General features: G+C 45.8%; 1 protein-coding gene across 1 annotated transcript in view; it reads right to left on the reverse strand.

Annotated features, from left to right (window-relative positions):
• Positions 1 to 16766, reverse strand: part of ACSF2 (acyl-CoA synthetase family member 2) — a 599164-nt gene that overhangs the window by 64397 nt on the left and 518001 nt on the right. The window contains exon 12 of the mRNA XM_069200070.1: positions 15629 to 15780. Within this exon, the coding sequence (XP_069056171.1) occupies positions 15629 to 15780 (152 nt within the window). The remainder of the gene's footprint in view (positions 1 to 15628; positions 15781 to 16766) is intronic.

Here is a 16766-nt window from a genome sequence, read left to right on the forward strand (position 1 = left end):
ATAGATCCCCCATGGTGGTGATGTCTAAGGTGTCCATGGCCTGTACTAAAGTCTTATCTCGCATAAGCGCAAACCAGGCACACGACCCCAAGGGCACATGCGGGGAGTATAGCAAAGCCATTCCCTGCTTATGTAATAAGTAATGCCAAGCACGCGTGACTGAATTCAAAGATGCTAGCTCGCTACATCATGTATCTGGACTATGGAATAACCTACTTGTCAGCGGTAACGGGGATGCCAGCTCACGTTCTATGGGCAAAAAAGGGAAATCATCAGCCCCATGGATCCAAGCATAAGCAGCTGCTGCATGTGTAACCATGTGGTAGGTTTCCAAGTCCGGGGCTCCCAGGCCACCCAGCTCGTATGGAAGCGTCAGTGTATGCCACTTGACTCGTGGCTGCTTACCCGCCCAGGCTAGTTTGATAAGTGATTTCTTCAAAGCCACAAACTATGTTTTCTTTAGTGACATAGGAATATTTTGAAATAGGAACAGAAATCGGGGGAGCACTACCATCTTTATAAGTGCCATGCGGCTGATCAGTGAGAGCTGGAGTCTAATCCACCTCTCAATATCACCTGCTAGGGTCTCTAAAGCTGTCATGTAGTTTTCTGATACTACCACCTTTGGGCCCGTATGAACCTTAGTGCCCAGGTATCTGACCGAGCCCGCCTCCCATAGGAGAGGGAACCCCCACCTCTACCTGTGATGCCTCTGGCATCAGGGGGAACATAATGGATTTGCCCCAGTTTACTTTAAGACCGGAATAGGTACCGTACCGCGCTATCTCTCGCAGAACCGGAGCAACATTACGTTGTGGGTTTTTGATATATAATAACGTGCCATCTGCGTAGGTGGAAAGTAGAAGGGTGCAGCCGGAGAAGTGGAGACCCCGATGACCATGGTATTCTCGCAGGGGGCAAGCCAAGAGCTCGGTTACAATAGCGTATAGAAGGGGGGACAATGTACATCCTTGTCTAGTGCCTCTAGTAATAGGGGCCGCGGCGGTGACTATCCCATTTATTCTCACTCTGGCTAATGGTTCCCTCTATAGAGTAGACACCAGACGCATAAATATATCTCCCACTCCAAACCGCCACAGAACTGCATTCATAAAACCCCATTCCACCGAGTTAAACACTTTTTCGGCATCTAAAAAAACTGCAACGGCCTTCAGGTCTGGGTTTATATTTTGTATAGTACCGAACAGTGTTCGGAGGTTAGTGGTAAGATCGCGACCCGGCACAAATCCTGATTGCTCCGGCCGCACCATTTTTGGTAGCAGTTTGGCTAACCGATCCACCAATATCTTTGCGTATATTTTAACATCCACATTCAATAAAGATAGCGGGCGATAAGATGAGCATTGTACCTGGGACTTGCCTGGCTTAAGTAGCACGATAAGCATTGCCTCGCCCATGGAAGGGAGCATAAGACCGTCCTCCACCATCTCCTCAAAAACCTCTTTGAGATGAGGGAATAGAAGGCCTTCCCCTCTGCCATGCCCCCTATCGCTTTGTTCATTTCTTCTAATGTCAGAGGTGCGCTGAGAGATTCTCTATCTACTTCTGTCAATCTCTGCATCTCAATATGCATTAAATAGTCCAGTAGCCCCCCCCGAATCCTGAAAGACCTTAGAGGCGTAAAGCGATTCATAGTACTCACGAAATCTGTTAGGTATGGATTCTGGTTCCCGGATTTCGCTACAATCTTCTGCTTGTATTACTACAATCAGGTTGTTATCTTTATTTGGCCGAATCACTTTCACCAAAGTCGATCCCGGCCTCTTCCTCTCTCCATACACCTGAGCCATGGCATATTTCCCCATGAGCTGAACCTCGGCCATCGCAGTGTTTTGAAACTCAGTCAACTTAGCTTGTATGCGGCCTAGGGTCTGGTCATCAGCATCGAGCACCTGCTCCTGTTCTAATTGTGCCAACTCCTGCTCTAGTGTGCATAGGCGCCCCCTGATCAACCGCAAAACTCCAGCTTTGAGCTTGTGATCCCTCTAATGTACACCTTGAATGTTTCCCACACTGTGCCCACACTAGCCACTGAGTCCTTATTCAGTTGGAAAAAGTCTACAATCGCCGTAGCTAGCTCTTTCTGAAAAACTGGATCTGACAGTGAATAGGGAGGGAAGCGCTACGAGAAAGAGGGGGGGCACCGCACACCCACAGCCACTCTCAACGGGACTGTGGAGTGGTCAGAGTATGTCCTCGGCCATGGAGCTCCCGGGTGTGCACCACCCAAGGGGCTCCTGGCAACCAACCATAAATCTATGCGTGTGTGCAGATTATCTGCAGCGGAGTAGTGCATATACCCACCTTTGCCTGGATGCCTATTGCGCCACACATCCACCAGCCCCAAATCGGATGCCACTTTCGTCACCGCTCTAGCTGCAGGTGCTAGCCTACGGTCACCCCCACCCGATGTGTCAAGGGCAGGGCTCAGCGTACAGTTGAAATCTCCCCCCCAGATCTGCGGCAACCCCCACCCATGAGCCCGCCTTAGTGGCCAAATCATAATAGAAGTGAGGATAATCAAAATTTGGGCCATAAATCCCCACCAGTAGAAAAGGGGCAACGCTCCCCTCACATCGTGCTACTATGTACCTTCCTCCTAGGTCTGCCACAACTTTCCTGAGGTCCACACCTGAGGGCCGTGAAGCCCAGATCATTACACCACGTGCATGAGTAGTGAAACCTGCCACCACAAATTGTCCTTGCAACTGCCTGGGGCTGAGCATTGGGATGTCCGGCGCTAAGTGTGTCTCCTGCAAAATAGCAAGAGCCACTTTGTGCCTGTGTAGGTAGGCTACTACCTTACAGACTTTTCGAGCGTCATTCAAAGCTCTTACATTCCACGTGATCAGTTTAAGCCGGCCCGGGGTCCTCGCGTGATCCAGGTACCAAGGATCATGTGACATTACATGTGTAGTGGTCACTATAGCCTGCCAATCCTGTCTCACTTACATGTCTGCACTCGCTTGATTGGATACACACAATACTATATCTGCAGTGAAAGTATAAAATACCCATCAACTGCCACCCCCCTCCCACAGCGGGCACTGCCCCAACTCACCTAGCTGACATTAACATAAAGTGTCCCCCCTCCCTACCTGAATGTCTACCCCTACCCCTTTCTATAAGTGTGGTACACGCTTAAGTGGATGTTACCCAGCCACTTCGTACTGCACTTATGCGTCAGCCACCAACAGTTATAACCAACAAACGAGCAAGCAGTAGACTGAGTTATATTCCAAGAAAAAATGGTATGGTAGGAACAAAAATGCCCCGTCCTTATTATCAAGTAGTACAAATACCAACCGCCCCCAAAGTATCCTACAGGGTCGGAGTCTTACAACCGACCACTTGAGGTTAGCAAAGGTCCTAAATTGTAACAGTGTTATACCTCACACCGTGGGGCTATCAATACCCTCCCCGCAGGTACACTCCAGGGGTGAACAATTCAGTCTTCAGCTGCAGGGGAATCAGTGTCGTCTCTGCCTCAGTCCACATTCTTCGTCGCCCTATGCTTGATGAATTGAGCACGTTTTTTGTGATCCATGAAAAACAGTGGCTTCCCGTCCACCTACACTTGCAACTTGGCTGGGTAAAGCATGCGATATTCCAGTTGTAGATCTCTAAGTTGTTTTTTCCCAGCAATAAATTGTCGTCTTGCCTCCTGCACTGGCAATGTGAAATCCGGGTATAGCGAGATGGACATGCCTTCGTTTTATAATGTCTTCAGTTCTCTGGCACGGCGCAGAGCCGCATCTCAGTCCCTGTAGTTCAGTAATCTTGCTATTATAGGATGTGGAGGGGCAACCAGAGGTGGGCGGGTTGCCAAAGAGCGATGGGCCCTTTCCACTACTAACAAGTCAGAAAAAGCGGTGCGTTCCAGCAGTTGTATAAACAGGCGTTCAATGAAGCTTTCCATGTTATCAATCGCAGTGGACTCAGCCACCTTGGCCTGTAAGGAGCACACACTTTTATTCAGTTTAGTCTGCATAGTGTTCAATTCCGGCTGACCATCCTCTGCCTCTGATATCCGCCTTTCCGCCTGATCCAACTTTTCTGCATGTTTGTCTAAACGTTTGGACATTCTGTCCATGCGGTAGGAGAGGGAATCAATCTTCCCATCGATTTGAGTTAGACTATGCTGCATTGCCACCAGGATTTGCCTCAGGTCCTGTTCCTCACCTGCTGGCATGCTTGATCCTCCTGCCTGGCCAGGTCCCGCATCTTCACCAGGGGGACCACTTGCTTTACGCTGATCGAATTGCAGCTTGGCTTGGGTTTTGTCTGACTTGCCCAAACTGCGGGCCTCCGGAGGGCAAGTTACACCAATCGAAACTCTTCGCGCCACTGTAACGCCACACGCCCAGAGCACGGGCACCAACTGCACTTGGCACAACACTGCTGTATCCCACAGACCGCTAGTTGCACCGCCTCGCTCCAACAGGGACCCGTTTCGGGATGATGTGTCGCCTCACCAGTTGCCATGGAGCACTCCTAATGTTATCACCCCGTAGGCTGCAGGGTCCTTAGTGCAACACCCCAGGGCAGCCATATCCAACAATCAGAGGTCAATAAGAGTCAGGGGGGCCGGGTGGCCAATCTCACCAGGCGTGGAACAGCGCCAGCACACTCCAGGACATGCAGCCACACCACACTCCACCGCAGCACTAGGCCGCTCACATGTGCCAGCAGCTCAGCCTACCTCCGCCGCACTTTAACTCTGCCCCCGGTCACCTCCCGTCCCACCGTCGCTGTCACCCCCACCCCGGGGCACTTCATAATGCGGTGTCCTGCTCCAGCTGGGGTCCGATCCACGACCACCACTGCTGACGTCTGCGGCTTCCCTGTGCCCCGACTGGACACCTCCACGCCCTGACCTGCCAGCCGGGACCGCCCCCAAGCACGCCGGCTTCAGGTCTGTCTAGGCCTCAATGTTGATACACGCGGATGCGGGCAATCTCTGCAGCTGCAGCCACGATTTCCAGCGCCAGGATACCAACAACGATAAATGCCGTACCCGGGCCAATTTTGTAGCTTGCTCGTTATGGAGGATTATGAATGGATTGTAGGGTGGCAGACAGCGTGGCCATTTTGCGGCTCGGCAAAATCGCTTTTAATTTGATGAGAAGACCTGGTTCCCAAATGTGATACAAGATTGCCCTGATTTTTTCCACACAATACAAACTAGATCATGCTTGCATACGCATGTTTGAGAATATTTAATTAAGGCTCCCAGTTTTCAATTTTTACTGATTTTTTACAGATGAATACAGACAGAAACAATGTGTTTCCTGCCTGTAATTATTGTTAAAAGCGAAACAATACTGAAAATTGTGTTTCTTGTGAGAGACTGTTGATGCTGTCTTTCATGAATTCCAGGTAAAAGCTGCACAGATAAGCTACACAGAAAACCCCCCTGGGGAGTTAAAAACCAGGATGAGAATTCTTTAAATACAGGCGTATGTTAACATATATTTGTAGTATAATGCTAATGTGCACCTGCAGGTGTAGTGTTTTGTTATATGTGGCTGCTTAATTTTCTAAAACGCGACAGGCATCCACGTATGAGTGCACGTTTCAGAATTAAATAAATGTGTAAATACACTATTTTACAACTCCATTTATTCTCGAAACACAAATTAAATATGGATAAATACCAATAAGATAGTCATATGCTCCATATGTCCAGCACTCAAAAAAATCTAACTTACTCGACCTTAAAGTACTCATGTTCAGGATACAACAACCTTGGGAGCCCAACCAACTCAATGACCGCAAAAGATAGGTGCAATATCGTGAGAAGAGTTGGCAGCAGCTATGAAGATTGAATCTCTTGCAGTTGTCAACTCAATAAACGAAAGGAAAAGTTACTACAGTTCTCCAGCACTGGTATTTCTATTGGATTCAGAGACTTGAATTATTCCCCAGTGTCATGATGGGAACTCGCAGAAGCCAATGCTAATAGAACAGTATTATAATACAGCAACTAACATGTAATACAAGTTGAAAACAACCACTGACTTCGAGTTGCTCTTCCACCTCATTTTATGACCTGAGGTTTGGCCAATCAGGGGAAGGGTCCATAGTTTCAACCCTCCTCAGAGGTATCCAATTATCAGATTTGCTTAGTTTGTTTCTCAAAGTTATTCATAGCTTTAAGAGCAGAGAGGAGGATTACAGCATGTGGATCTATAAAAGATATCATGCTGGAGAACTGTAGTTACAGGTTAGTAACTATTTCTTCTCCAGCAGTTTGTCATTCATGGACTTGTGCTTCAATTAAAATATCAAAGCTGTTCATTATATCTGGCAAAATGCACAGGCAGAAATGAGGTTTTCCTTAATTAAATAAGTTTGTGGTGCATTGCCTATCCCACTGCTATCAAATGGGCATTTAAACAGTAACTCTGCCAAGCAGCTGCTTTGCCAATGTCCAGTGAGGACACTCCACTAAATAGTGCAGCTGTGGCAGTCAGGCCCCTCATCAAATGTGCCCAGCCTCTGTGTTTGAGAGGGTGCCATGTTTTGGTGTGGCAAACAGTAGATGTATGCTGTGATTCAACAGGCTAGGCCCACTGTGACAAATAGCATCTGTTAGACCTGACATGCCTTAGGGTGGTCACCCCTAACTTTTTGCCTGCCTCCCTCCACTTTTTGGACCCTGTTTTGCTGGCTTTTATACTCTGCGCACTTTACCACTGCTAACCAGTGCTAAAGTGCATATGCTCTCTCCCTTTTTAAACATGGTAACTTTGGATCATACCTGATTGGACTATTTAATTTACTTATAAGTCCCTAGTAATGTGCACTATATGTGCCTAGGGCCTGTAGATTAAAGGCTACTAGTGGACCTGCAGCACTGGTTGTGCCACCCACTTAAGTAGCCCCCTTAACCTTGTCTCAGGCTTGCCATTGCAAGGCCTGTGTGTGCAGTTTCACTGCCACTTCGACTTGGCATTTAAAAGTACTTGCCAAGCCTAGAACTCCCCCTTTTCTACATATAAGTCACCCCTAATGTGTGCCCTAGGTAACCTCTAGAGCAGGGTGCTGTGTAGGTAAAAGGCAGGACATGTACCTGTGTAGTTATATGTCCTGGTAGTGTAAAACTCCTAAATTCGTTTTTACACTACTGTGAGGCCTGCTCCCTTCATATGCTAACATTGGGGCTGTCCTCATACATTGTTGAAGTGGCAGCTGCTGATCTGAAAGGAGCAGGAAGGTCATATTTAGTATGGCCGGAATGGTAATACAAAATCCTGCTGACTGGTGAAGTCGGATTTAATATTGCTATTCTAGAAATGCCACTTTTAGAAAGTGAGCATTTCTTTGCACTTAAATCTTTCTGTGCCTTACAATCTACGTCTGGCTGGGCTTGGTTGACAGCTCCTTGTGCATTCACTCAGACACACCCCAAACACAGGGTACTCAGCCTCACTTGCATACATCTGCATTTTGAATGGGTCTTCCTGGGCTGGGAGGGTGGAGGGCCTGCTCTCACACAAAGGACTGCCACACCCCCTACCGGGACCCTGGCAGACAGGATTGAACTGAAAGGGGACCTGGTGCACTTCTTAGCCACTTTTTGAAGTTTCCCCCACTTCAAAGGCACATTTGGGTATAAAACAGGGCCTCTGCCCTACCTCATCAGACACTTGCTGGAGAAAAAACCTGAACCAGAAACTACATCCTGACAAGAAGAACTGCCTGGCTGCTCAAAGGACTCACCTGTCTGCTTTCTACAAAGGACTGCTGCCTTGCTGTTGGCCTGCTGCCTTGCTGAACTCTTGTCTGGCTGTGAAAGTGCTCTCCAAGGGCTTGGATAGAGCTTGCCTCCTGTTCCCTGAAGTCTCAGGACCAAAAAGACTTCTCTTTTTCACTTGGACGCTTCGTGCGCCGAAATTTTCGACGCACAGCTTGTTCTGCGGTGAGAAAAACGCTGCACACCAACGCTGATCGATGCAACGCCTTCGGGACTTCCGGAACTTCGCCGCACGGCCTCGCAAAGACAACGCCGCCTGACCTCCAGAGAAGAAATCGACGTGACGCCTGCCGTCAGAGCGAAACTTCGACGCGCAGCCCTGCAGAACGACGCACAGCCGGAAAACAAGCAGGAGAATCCACGCACAGACCCGGGACATCTGGTAATCCCCGCGATCCACAGAAAGAGACTGTCCGCGCGCCGGAAAACGACGCACAACTTCCCCGCGTGAAAAATAACGACGCAAGTCTGTGTGTGCTGGGGATAAATCGACGCACACACCATTTTTCCACGTATCTCTTCTTCTGTGGCCCTCTGAGGAGATTTTCCAATCCAAACCAGGTACTTTGTGCTTGAAAGAGACTTTGTTTGCTTTTTAAAGACTTAAGACACTTTATATCACTTTTCCGTGATATCCCTACAAATTCATATTGCAACTTTATTCGTTTTGACCTAGAATTATCCTGATAAATATTATATATTTTTCTAAACACTGTGTGGTGTATTTTTGTGGTGTTATATGGTGGTATTGTATGATTTATTGCACAAATACTTTACACATTGCCTTCTAAGTTAAGCCTAACTGCTCGTGCCAAGCTACCAGAGGGTGGGCACAGGCTAATTTTGGATTGTGTGTGACTTACCCTGACTAGAGTGAGGGTTCTTGCTTGGACAGAGGGTAACCTGACTGCCAACCAAAAACCCAATTTCTAACAGCATCCATAATTAGAATTTACATATAAAAAAATAGAGATCAGTCTTGTGAAAGTTTATTGTTCTATCAATAATGAATATTAAACAAAATCTAAGGTCCAAAGAATAAGGGGATATTTTTGCGGCAGTAGATGATTATGGAAAAAGTTGGTAAATTACATTTTCTTTAGATGGAACAATGGTGGTACCTTGGGTCTGAATTTAGGATTTGCAGACAGCATCAGGTTGCCAAATTTTAGGTAGTGTGGTTTATTGATAATGCCTGATCCTCGCTGATGCATCCTTTAAATGTTCTTGTTAATAAGAAAGCCATCTTTCATGACAGCATCTGAAGAAGTGGTTTATGCATAGTCTTCAAATATTCTTTGATAAGTGCTTCAAGCACCGTATACGGCACCTATGCTGGCAAGTTTTCTGCTGGAACAGGGAAAATGAGATACATGCCTATTGTAAATTCTTGAATCACTCTAACCGAGAATAAAGATGGTGTGGTGGGAGTTTGCGGTATCTGGATATAACCACCAGATGAACCCTAATCAAAAAATATCTGGTTAGAAGGAGGAAGTAAGACAAAATCTAATTTGGACAAAGTGAAAGAAAATCAAGATTTTGAGATGAAGCCCAAAATTACAATTGTTTATATTTTGAAGGACCTGAGGTTTCACCACTTCTCTACTCACCTACAGAATTGTTTTACACTCTGCTGGAATGTTACGAGAACCATCTCAATGTCTGCAACAGCCAGGCAGTCAGGAAGACTGAGTTGTGCTGAGGTTTGATGTAACACAAGCTCTTGATTCTTTGAGAGAAGGTTTGGATCCTATTTGAATTTAAATAGTGCTGCTATTGATTAGTCCTTCTGGTTTCATGGACTAAAACTGCCTGTACCACGTGGGTGTACCATTAGTGTACATAGTTGTTTTTTCAAAGTCTGCAGGACTAGGGTGGTTGAGGGGAAATAGGGCCTCATTACAACATTGGCGGGTGGCAACCGCCGCCCACCAAGTTGTAACCGCCGTGCGGCCGCCAATGCGCCCGCACTCCAGCGGTGCCCATTATGACATCCCCGCCAGCCCAGCGGGGATGTGGGCCGCAACATGGGAGCCGGCTCCAAATGGAGCCGGCAGTGTTGCGGCCGTGCGACGTGTGCAGTTGCACCCGTCGCGCTTTTCACTGTCTGCAGAGCAGACAGTGAAAAGCCGCATGGGGCAGTGCTGGGGCCCCCACACTCCCCGTACCGCCAGCCTTTTCCTGGCGGCCCAAACCGCCAGGAAAAGGCTGGCGGTAGGGGGACTCGTAATCCCCTGGGCAGCGCTGCTAACAGCGCTGCCCTGGCGGATTACTACCGTCGGGGCCATTGTGGCGGGAAACCGCCGGCTCCGGCGGTGCGACCACGGCGCTTCCGCCGCGGTCGTAATGACCCTGGAAGCACCGCCAGCCTGTTGGCGGTGCTTCCGTCATTTCAGCCCTGGAGGTCCTGTACCGCCAGGGTTGAAATGACCCCCATAGTGTGCAAAATGTCCCTGCCCAACGAATTGAAAAAACACCCCCATAGTTCCACCAACTGCTTATATTTTTCTATTTGGAGTTCTCTAGAGTAGCGAAAAGATCCAGAGGAGGTGTGGCCCAAATCTGAAATATAAAGTCCAGTTGTTTTGTATCAAACTCCCAATCATAATAGTCTGTTTGTGTTTTGCTTATGGTGCCTGCTCTTGAGTTTTATAGTCCTAGCACATGCCCCACCGTCAAAATTATCTTGTGACACAACACCCCGTACCAAAGCAGCAGCGTTTTTGTTCTGCCTTGTTTTCTTGTATATTACATAGTTGCCATATTGTCCACTTTTATCATGACTTCCTGGTGCAAGATCAGATGTATAAAGGCTTTCACTACCAATCTGACTGCCCTTAGTACCAGTATAATTATATGCAGTTTGTTTTGTCTTGAAGCCACAGCCAAGAGCAGACAGGTTTTTCACATGTGCTCCCAGCTTTTAAATGAGGCATCTGTTAGAGAAGCTGTGGTTGATGCAGTTTTTTCTCTTTAGGAGGCCACTTGCAGACATATTTTTTACATGTGCTCCTTAGCTTTTTAATGAGACATATGTTAGAGAAGCTGTGGTAACCCCTTGTAAACACCCTGACACGGCTATCTAAATGTACCGGTCCCATTGTCCTGAGATCTGCTTCCACTGCATATCAGGTTTTCTTGCAGGGGTCTCATCCTCATTGCGGGTTCAAGGGGATGCAAGTAGACATCTTTCCCAATAACCCTTTCAGGGTGTGGTCCATTGGAATACATAACAGAAAATTTAACCTACCATCTCACTCTTAAGGTTCTCTTTTATAAAACCTTCTGTGTGAATAGAGGTAAATTTCACATGAATTAATCTAGGACCACAGTAAATCTGTTGAAGGTATCCTATTCATGCTTGTAAATGGGTTTCTAAATCAATGGCCCCTCCTTTCATCATGAAGATCTAGGCAAGTAGTCCTGCCTCCTATAAAATAAAGAAAAATCAACCCTTTCTCCTACCTATTCGACTTTAAGAATCTCAGACGAGTGACAAAAGTCTCCCACGCTGGGAAGTAATGAAAAAATGTTCTTTAACCAACTCCAAGAGCACATCAGCTAGCAGAATCTGCTATGGTCCCACTAGTGTATGGTTTGAAGTGGCACTGTAGTTCACAGGCAGTGACTCTTCATGAGGCTCTGCACAACCTTGAGTACGTAAAGACCTCTCTCCAAGGTATACATATATACTTATATATATATTTGACAATGGGAAACTTCAAAACACTTCTGGACTTTGCCAACAAAGTGTGATGCATTCCAAGTTAATTTTGGGTCAACCTTTAGCAAGCATTACATGGACTTCTTGAGGAATATTCCAACATGGCACTGCCAAGAAAATGCCAACACTACCCTTCTTTTTACTGGCGGGTGTGTACCGCTGAATGACATCCATCTGCTTCAGCAATTCATTCATGGTCTAGTAATCAGGATGTTCTCTTTCTAACTCTGTGTAAAGCCATGTTCACGGCTGCATCATCAACAGGATGAAATTGAAATTCTGAATTAAATGCAACCTCAGGGGTTCCATGTGGCCTGGGAGCCACCATAGTTTGAAGAGACTAGACTAGTCTTTAAATAGATAAAAACTAGACAAACCTACGCCAATCCTGTTAAAATGCTGCTCCCTCCAAATTTTTTGGGTGGAATAATATTAAGCTTTTCAATTTGGAACTTTGAAGACAACAGTATGTCGCATCATCGACCAAAATAATTATAATCATGTTTCTTCTTCTAACATAATAAAAGAAAATATTTCATCATTACTTGAATTCTCAGTACATGCAATGGAAATTGGATGATATGTGAATTTCAAAACTGTGGCAAGAGTAAATGTTTTCATTACTATACCCTCTGCCAAAGGTTATGATCCTATATTTGATCCAGAGGAAACTGTAATACTTCCAGAGTATTAGAATATCTACAGAGCACACTGCATAAATCTGTTAATATACAGAGGCGAGAGTACTGATGAGAGTAGAATGCAGATACACAATAATCACAGACCTTAATCCCAAGATGATTACTTTCCAAACAACTACGGTCAAGAATAGATCCTGGAAAGCGCATCAGGCTATGCGTCTGGTCATCAGCATGTCCACTGTCAAAAGACACTGAGGCTGGCTGGTGAGGCCAGCTAATCCTCCCATCAAGGGACGAAGGTCGTCTGTCTCCTAAAAAGTCTCAGTGTTCTACCAGCTCAAATAAAGTCATCAATCACGGTCAGTAAGTGCCTGAGAATCACAGTGTAGTGAGTGAAGTACAATATTTTAGGTAATATGGTAATCTTGCCTATCGCTAAATACTCTATCTAGGAGAACACGTTGTTGTGCCAATTCTGAAGTTCCTGCTGAACGTCCTTAAAAAGTAGAGTGTAAATGAGCTGAACCATTTTGGAAACAAAAGTGATGCCTGATTAAGTGACTGTGCTAATGGCTTATCTCTGCAGGAAACATGATCAGAAGATTGTCACTTGATCTTTGGACATAGCTAAGTTAAAGGCTTGGGACATTTGCATGTTAATCTTGAATGCAGTGTCTTTTTTCCATTTATCAGTGAGTGGACTACCATAATGTCAATCTGCATCATCAGTTTAAAAATATCTTGACCAATTTTAAGTATCAATCAATTTTACTGAGATCAAATTATGCATTCAACAAGAACATTATCTTGCCCACCAAAAGGACAGGACACTATATAACCCCTAAAAAAGGGATATGCACTGTCACCGTATTAGTCCAATGAATGCCATTCAAAACCATTCTCCGTCCCCCATATGGGCAGATTGGGGTATGATACAGTGGGAGTGTCAGTTTCATCCAAACTCAATAATCAACCACAAATATCATGAGCTCACCAAAACCCACTCTGGGCCAAAAACACATAAGGCCTATGCCTTCTTGCAGACCATTCAATCAGTCCTGGTAACAGCATAACAAATTATTTAACCCAAAACACATCGCTACTCATGTCCTTTATGCTTCACCCCTAAAAGGTTTAGTCTGTCTCAAACTGGATAAATATATCAATCTGTCCTTCATGATTCACTTTTAACGTCATGAACTGCCATATGAATGCTTTACGTCATAGCACGATCAAATATTTTTTGACAAAATTGAATTACTTTTTACTGATCTGCATCTCATAATTAGTCAGGAAGGATCAAAATGTGCTTACAATCAATAGTGGTTGTTTGGCAAATTAACTGCCTTACTTAGGACCCTTTCTTTCTTGAGCACCACTTAATTCTGAAACGACCATACCGCCAGGCTCTTTATTGCCATTCAAACTCTTTGATGAATGTCTATTTAACTTTCACACTTCAGCCCTATGGAAGTATTAACAGGGAGGATCTCTGTTTCTAAAAATGTCACTGTGAGGGTGTCAAGGGCCATCTCATAATACAGAAATTCTAGCATCCCCAAAAGGCGAATGTGGGCAGGTCACAGATTCTCTTCCGGGTATTTAGTCTGTGTTTCAACGTAAATCAGGACTGGTACATCCAAGTATTAAAAATTCTGTTGCATCTTGTTGACATCACAGTTCTTGCAACATTGTCTGTGGCAGTACCTTTAGTTTTTGGACAACCTTTAGCCCCTAGAAACTATGGTGGCCTCAACAGAGATTACCTTATTTCTTATGTTGGCAGTCTATTGTAAATCCAGAAAGGCCACCAAAATCAGTGTTGCTTCATGAGACATGCCTTCCACACAGTCATCAGCTGAATCAGACATCACTGTTTCCTTATCGCCTAAATGCGGTGGTAGGCAAATGCCATTTTGGAGTTGAGTGTGCCCAAGACATTATTTTGTGTGTGAGCCACACATTATCAAGAGGCATGTGGGGCCCCATTGTATTTCTTGCAGAAATCCTATAAGCATTTACTGCAAGACCAAGAATGTATACTTTTCCTGGTCTATACATGGCTGGGTACCTTTGTTTAGGAATTTCTTGAAGGACAGGATGCCTCCCAGCGCTCTTGGTGCTCTACTACAAAGTCTATTCAAGCCTCCTGCCAAGCAGGGTTCCCCTGCTGTCCTAAGAGCAGTGCTGTAAAGCAGTATTGACCAAGCTGACAGCATCCTCAGGCTGGTACCCCACAAAACAGTCTACCTCTGAATTTCTTCACTCACCAATCTTATTTTTCAACCACTCATCATGAACCCCATGAATGCTGCATGTAAGGCTGCGCAGGTATGGTCTAGACTGGGGGCTACCATACCCTGATGCAAAATCCAGAAGGACTCCTTTAACTGCAGTATGTGAAAGGGCAGACTGCTCTGCTCTCATTCAGGGCAAGAGTTGCAATGTTTACACAGTGAGTTGAGTTTACTGTAGTTCAAGGCACGGGGTGCAGACGTCTCTCCATGCTCCTCCGGTCACATTTGGCCCTCCAGAGCTTGCATGTCTGCTCCAGCCATGGAACTGGCCTTTCTCAGTCTCACTGCCAATGGATCTTCCTCGCACACGGAGCTGAGAGCTGCCTGAAATTCTCAGTTTCTCAAACCCTGAAAGGTTGTTCTTCTGCCTGCTCAAACTGCACTGCATTTGTGTCGCCAGTCTCAGATTTCTGTATTTGCAGCAGTGCTGGACAACTCACCTCTGCATAAGGAGACTCTTCTTTTGGGTGACTTCAGGGGCACTGATCACAGTAGTCCTGACCCTGAATCTGGGTGCCCCTCCTGAGCAGCCAGCAATGACGTGTCCAAGCCAGCACTCACTTCATCTACCACCATGGGAGTCCCCATCACAGCACTACAGAGGTAGCCAAGCTGCAGACCTACAACTTTTCACTTAATGGCCCTGCACTGAGTCCCATTAACTACTGAAGCTCAACTTTTTCTATAGGAAGGGAGCAGCAGTAGATGTTCCCCTCCCTTTGTGCTGCAGCAGATTCAGGGTTCATTTTGGGACGTGAAGTCCTCAAAAATGGAGTGGAGCACCACGATCCATCTCTCTCCATGCTCCAGAAGCCACATCTCAAACCTGTTAATCAGTTTTCAATACTACTGCTTGACAAATTTGTGCTTAGCAACAATCTGCTTTGACTAGTAATAATGAACATGTATTTTACTACATTATAATAAAAAAACAATTTCTGTGTCACGAATACAATTTTTGGCCATTCCCTTTAACATATCATTTTCTGTGTTCATCTCATGACTTTGCAGAATCATATCCAATGAGTAGCAAACATTACCAGAAACGACCCACTTCTAGTTTGGATCTGACACGCTTGATGCTTGAAACATTTTAGCTGTTTCACTTTGCAACAAATATTTTAGAAGGACAGTAAAATAGGGTTTTGCTTTTTCTATTTTGGATTAAAGCAGTTCTACTTACCCAGTTTTGTACCATTTTCCAGGGGCAAATGTTTCTTTAGTTTTCTCTTCATCGTCCCAGTATCCCAACATGTTGCAGTAGCCTCGGACCAGGATCTCTCCAGGGGTGTTCAGAGGTACAATACGACCAGTCTGCGTGCACACAATTTTAGCCTGGAGAAATAAAACACCTGAGTATAATAGCTAATGATGTGCACTGATTCTTCAATCTGTGGCTGTATACACCAACCCCAAACCCACATAGTCAAGTCTGCTTAAAAGAGGTTACCCTTGATGGGTAACATCAAGATTCCTGAATCCCTGATAATCTTAGTAGATCAGAGTAAGCTTTCTGATTCTCAGATAACTGCAGGGGATCATCGTCAGAATTTCTGGATCACTAACAACATCACCATCTTCCTCTAGATGGTTGCCCTCACATACAAAATGCTGACAATGTAAAATGTTGCACCACATAGTATTCCATAAGAACATTTTATTGAAGAAGGGATAAACCAGCTGACGGGGTGACAGGGACAGCATCTGCATAGCACCAAAGTCTGTCTCCAACTTCTTCAAGCTGAATGACATACACAGTCCATTCTCACTTCACCTGTGTACTCTATGTTCACACATTCTACACACCCACATTACCTCAACCTAGAAGGCCCAGCATACAGAAGCTTTAAGTAGGAATTACAGCAAAAACATCCTGCCCCTTCCATGATGGGGAGGAACTAGGGGAAAGAGCCACGTCTTGAGGTTGTTCCTCAAGATGGGGAGCGAAGGGCTTTGTCTGAGGTGCCAGGGCAAGGTTGTTCCAGCTTTTTGCTGTGATGTAGGTGAAGGATCGTCCTCCGGCAGTTGTTTTTATGAATGCGAGGGATGGTGGCCAGAGCCAGCTAGGCATAGCGGGGGGATCTGGCGGGGGTTTGGAAGGAAACACTGTGGTTCAGGTAGGCTGGTCCTGCGTTGTGTATGACCTTGTATGTGTGGGTGAGTAGCTTAAAGGTGATTTGTTTTTTTACTAGGAGCCAGTGGAGGGTCCTCGGTGTTGGGAGATATGTTCTCTGCATGGGAGGTCTAGGATGAGTCTGGCAGCGGCGTTCTTGATGAGTTGTCGTTTTTTTATGTTTCCAGTCGAGGTGCCAGTGTAGAGG

The sequence above is a fragment of the Pleurodeles waltl genome, chromosome 7 (assembly GCF_031143425.1).
Source record: "Pleurodeles waltl isolate 20211129_DDA chromosome 7, aPleWal1.hap1.20221129, whole genome shotgun sequence".
NCBI lineage: Eukaryota > Metazoa > Chordata > Amphibia > Caudata > Salamandridae > Pleurodeles > Pleurodeles waltl.